General features: G+C 56.3%; 1 protein-coding gene across 2 annotated transcripts in view; it reads left to right on the top strand.

Annotated features, from left to right (window-relative positions):
- Positions 1–4,865, top strand: part of LOC307071611 (uncharacterized protein) — a 19,105-nt gene extending 14,240 nt beyond the window's left edge. The window contains exons 6-9 of one of the 2 annotated variants that reach the window (XM_079730650.1): positions 1–861; positions 1,413–2,239; positions 2,588–2,893; positions 4,606–4,865. The exon at positions 1–861 is cut by the window's left edge and continues 272 nt beyond it. In XM_079730650.1, coding sequence (XP_079586776.1) covers positions 1–861; positions 1,413–2,239; positions 2,588–2,893; positions 4,606–4,859 — 2,248 coding nt within the window. In that variant the 3' untranslated portion in view covers positions 4,860–4,865. Of the gene's footprint in view, positions 862–1,409; positions 2,240–2,587; positions 2,894–4,605 lie in introns of both variants that reach the window. The other variant, XM_079730649.1, reaches the window with a different exon arrangement.
- Positions 4,866–5,193: the final 328 nt, after the last annotated feature.

The raw sequence follows: 5,193 nt of genomic DNA, 5'->3' as shown, positions 1-5,193 counted from the left end.
CTCCCCCCTGGCATCCTCCCCCCCTCCCCAACACTCCTACGGCCCCTCCGCCTCCTCCTCCACCGGCCACACCTTCAAAGCCCCCACCCCGCTGGGGGCGAGCGCGCCCCACGCGAACGCCCTGAAGGGAGTCATGGCCATGGACGCCCAGCGCCAGACCTGCGAGTACTGCGGCCGCCACTTCCGCTCGCTCGGCCGCCACCTGGACAAGCACCACGCCCACCAGCCGGACGTGTGCTCGGCGCTGGTGGAGCGCTACACCCAGATGCCCCGCCTCCAGGTGCACCGCGGCCACCGCTCCTCGCCCGCGCTGGCCAACGCGGCCCCCCGCCCCGGGCCCCCCGCCCCCGGCTCCCAGCAGCAGACGCACCCCCACCACCACCCGCAGCAAGGCGTAGTGCAGGACCTCTCCATGTCCCCGCCCACTCTCACCGCCGCCAACCAATCGCCAACGTCCACCGGCAGGAGCTCCGCCCCTCCGCCCGCCCTGAGTCCTACCAGGGGCCGCGGCGCCGTGCCGGTGTCGGTGCTGAAGCGCAGCCCGCCGCCGCCCGCTACGATGGCGGCAGCGGGGAAGGGCTCCGCGAGGAGGCACGGCGAGGAAGAGGAGGAGGAGGACGACGAGGTGGAGGTGGTGGACGTGAAGAGACCCAAGGAGGAGGAGGAGGAGGAAGAGGTGGAGGTTGTTTGCCCGCTCACGTTCAACGGCACCTCCCACGTGAAGGAGGCGGAGCCCCAGCTGAAGAGAGAGGAGCGCAAGGAGGAGGGGGAGTACCAGGCAGAGGACGAGGAAGAGGAGAACGGAGTGATGGACGTGGACGACGACAGCGCCGCAGAGGACAAGGAGAAAGATCTGATGAGGTAGGAGGAGGAGGAGCGCCAACCGGACCGGTGTTAACACTGCTTTTAATTCACACCTAGACACGCGTTAGCATCCAATCGAACACAAAGGTTCACTTTATGTACAAACAGCGCCCCCTCTGGTGAGCCTTAAGGTGAAGTTAGGTTCTCACTGGTTTCATTGGGTTTGAGTTGGTCTGGCGTCAATGCGCACCAATCTGTGTTCTCAATTAGCCCAAATCGATGCCAGACAAACTTGTACCATTGACATCACCGAGACCTTGGAGCCTTCGACCAATTCAATATTTTATTTACTCAAACTCTTTTAAATGTACAACTTCTACGGATGATTCTATCTATATACCTTTTAAATTGACCAAAACCATGTGCAACAATAGTAACATGACTGTTCTGCGGGTCAAACTAAGAATAAACTAAGACATGAACAATGGCTCTTTTCTCTACCAACGGATGACACTAAGTGACCCAGGGACGTGACCGCTGCGGGTCAGGGTCTCCCACGGCCTTCTTCTCCTAACCCCCCCCCCTCTCTGTGTGTGTCTCTGCAGCAGCTCGGGCCGCCTCCACATGCTGCCGCTGCTCTCCTCGCTGTCCTCCCTGGTGCTCTACCTGCGCCGCCTGCAGCACTCGGCCTTCCTGTCCCTGTCCCGCCAGCTGCAGTCGGCCGAGGCCTGGCGCCTGCTGTGCCACTCCAGCCTGGCGCTGCTCATCCTCTACAACCGCCGGCGCGAGTGCGAGGTGTCCAAGCTCTCGGTGACGGAGTACCGCGCCCGCCTCGCCCCCCAGTGCCCCGTGCCCGTGCCGGTGGGGGCGCCCCCCGCCCTCACCCCCCTGGAGGCCTCCCTCTCCCCCTTCGAGCGCCTGGTGCTGCCCCACCTGCCCCGCGTGGGCGTGCAGGGCAAGCGGGGCCGCGTGCAGCCGCTCATCCTCCCGCCCCACTGCGAGCCCTGCCTGGAGCTGCTGCTGCAGACGCGGCTGGACGTGGGCGTGGACCCGGCCAACCCCTACGTGTTCGCGCGGCCCTACCACTCGCCGGCCACGCCCCTCAGGGGCACCGACCTGCTGCGCAGCCTGGCGCGCTCCAGCGGCACGCGCAACCCCCGCGCCCTCACCCAGACGCGGGTGAGGCGGCAGGTGGCCATCCTCACCCAGCTGCTGCTGCTGGGGGAGGGGGAGGAGCCGGGCCAGCCGGGGGGCGGGGCCGTGGAGCGGCTGGAGAACTTCCTGGAGAGGGAGTACCACGTGACGCAGAACTGCGCCGGGATCGGCCAGGACCCGGGCCTGATGGGCCGCGTGGGCCGCGTGGTGCTGTGCGGGGAGAGGGACGGCGTGCTGTTCCGCGGCATGAGCCTCCATCACATCTGCCTGGAGCTGGACGGTAAGAGCACCCACACTGGGGCTCGTTGAGTATAGATTATAGATTAGAGGTCTTAGGTGACCTGTAGACACAAAGGTCATCCATATATACCGATGTAGATATATTGTATATCTATGAATATACATGTACCTATATCTGAGATATTATATATTTATCAGAAATCTCTAAATGTGTCTGTGTCTACAGCTTGTATATCTTTATAGATATTGAATGCCTAATACATCTATAACTAGTATGTCTTGTTGTGTGGGTGTTTGCCAGGCTTACCAGAGGCTCCCTGAGCTGTGACAGATGGACTAATGACTCACTGTATTATTATCTCACCCCCCCCCCCCCCCCCCCCAACAGTGATGTCCGGTAACTCTGCAGACTCGTACTCGGAAGGGGGCGAGTCGGACGGCGAGCAGGGCAAGGAGAAGCCCCCTCCCGAGACCCCCTGCCCCGCCCCTGCCCCGGCCCCGCCCACCCCCACCCCCACCCCCACCATGCTGTTCGTCCGCAAGGGGAAGAACAACGGCCGGGTTGGGCGGCCCAAGAAGATGAAGAACATGCAGGTGGTGCTGGCGGCGGCGGCCGCGGCGGGAGGGCCCGTGCCGGCCGCGGGCGCCGCGCTGGTCAAGGGGAAGAGGAGCTCCTCCGGCCAGCAGCAGTCAGGTGAGTCATCGACCCACACGCATTGACCGATTGCTCTGCCTTGGGATTAAAGAGGAAGGAGAACGGATGAGTCCCACTGTGTAACCTTTCAACCAGCTCGTCACTTAAGGATATGACCTTAAGGACGTGACATTCTGGACACCGTCACTGCAGAGTGACTTCGATCATTTCAACTAAGATCAAACCGATCAGCTGTGGGACAGCATTAAACACAATAACGCGATTTTGAACTCAAAACTCAGAAATTGAGCTAGTTTTGTATGGCGAGTGATATCGCAAATCATGTGGTCTTATACCACGGCCTTGGGGAATGCTCGATTCTAATTGGCTGCAGGGTGTGCATTGACTCCTGACATACGGACACCTGCTAAGTAGTTCAAATTGTCTGTTCACCGTTCTCAATGAATGCGCTAGCTGGCGTATCGTATCAGCCTGTCTCAAAAATGAGTAACCATAGCAACGGGAACGCAGTCAAAGCCGATGGACTAGAATACCTCCCGTTGCCAAGTCGTAGCTAAGGTCCGTCCTAATTACTGGAGTAGTGAACAACAATCCGTTGCATAAGAACCTTACGGGAGGGTAGTGGTTGTTCCAGGAATTAGTCAAACCCTCAGGCGTTACCAGGGAAACAAAGTTATGGCTTGTGAAAAACTTTATATTTGGATTGTAAAACGCATGAAAATATAAATGGATGGTCTTAATTTATTTTCTTTGACAAGTGACCGTGGTATAAGCGGGATAATGCCCTTCGAGGTGTCCATTATCAGGAATTAATGGACGACGCGGGGGCGTGAACCGTCCGACGCCCCGCGTCGTCCATTAATTCCTGATAATGGACACATCGTCGGGCATTATCCCTTACATATCTCATATTCACAAGGGGGGGTCACTGTCCCCAGAAGTTGTGTTTCCATATGTGTCACCATAGGTATATAGACAGACAGGTCTATAGACAGACAGGTAATTTGGCCCTAAATTGATTGCTGCTTTGATAATCCACAGTGTGGTTTCTAATGAAGAGGTGATTAAGGAAAAAGTACAGAGTGTGCGTTGGGGGCGTTCAGAAAGGCAGGGTGCTGAGAGACTTCACAGGGAGAGGGACTAATCATCTAAGTTCTATCTTTTACTGGTGTCGAGTTCCAAGAAATGATTTTACCCTAATCACAGCCAATCAAAACGTGTTTGTAACAACAAGCCATGAGACAAAACTGTACCCAAACCATTGTGTGTGTGCGTGTGTGTTGTATTCACACATACCGTTCCCTTTGACTGTGTGTCCATCTTTTTAATACACACATACACATAAACACTGGCTGTAAGTTTGTATGTTTGAATGTGTTATTGGTGAATTTAACCTCTCGCTCTCTTTTATTATTAATTATCAATTACATGTGCTTCATTAGCAGAATATGTACACAATGTGTAACCTTGCAGTTGGACAACACAGTTAATACTTAAATCTCTCTCTCTCTCTTTCTCCCTTGTTCTCTCTCTCTCTTTCTCTCTGTCTCTCTCTCTCTGTCTCTCTCTCTTTCTCCCTTGTTCTCTCTCTCTCTGTCTCCCTCTCTCTCTCTCTGTCTCTCTGTCTCTCTCTCTCCCTCTCACTCTTTCTCCCTCTCTCACTCTCTCTCCCTCTCTCCCTCTCTCTGTCTCTCTCCCTCTCTCCCTCTCTCTCTCTTTCCCCGTCTCTCTCTCCCCCCCCCCCCCCCCAGGTAAGCGAGGGGTGCTGAAGCGGCCGTGGTCGGAGGCGGAGCGTGCCGCGGTGGAGGAGCACCTGACGCGCAACATCGCTGAGCTACGTGTGCCGGCCAAGGCGGACTGCGAGCGCTGCCTGCAGCAGTGCCCCCTGCTGGTCAGCAACCAGCGGGACTGGCGTGCCATCAAGTTCTACTGTCACAACCGCATCCAGCTGCTGAAGAAGAACCAGCGCCGCGACGGGGACCCTCTGCCCCTCATCGTCTGCTGAGGGAGAAACAAGGGGGAAGGGAGGGAGGAAGGTAGGGAGGGAGGCAGGGGGTGGGCGGGGGGGTTAATCTTAAAAACTAAAAAATTGATAAAACTAAAAACAATATTTTTTTCACATTTTTCCTATGAAGTTGTGACAACAACTAGTTAGGAAAAATTCGAAAAAAAATATGTTTTTAGTTTTATTTTGGTAGCGAAAAATATGGACATCCAATCCCCCTGGGTTGTCCCAGGGCTTAGAGCCCTGGGACCTAATTTTGTTTGGTGTGCTGATGGTTGTGCGAGCGGAGCGCGATTTTGCCTCCCGGCGGTTTGGATTTGGCGGCTGTTTGGTG

This window comes from Pollachius pollachius (genome assembly GCF_949987615.1).
Source record: "Pollachius pollachius genome assembly, chromosome: 2".
Lineage (NCBI taxonomy): Eukaryota > Metazoa > Chordata > Actinopteri > Gadiformes > Gadidae > Pollachius > Pollachius pollachius.
This window is presented reverse-complemented; position numbering and strand designations above follow the sequence as displayed.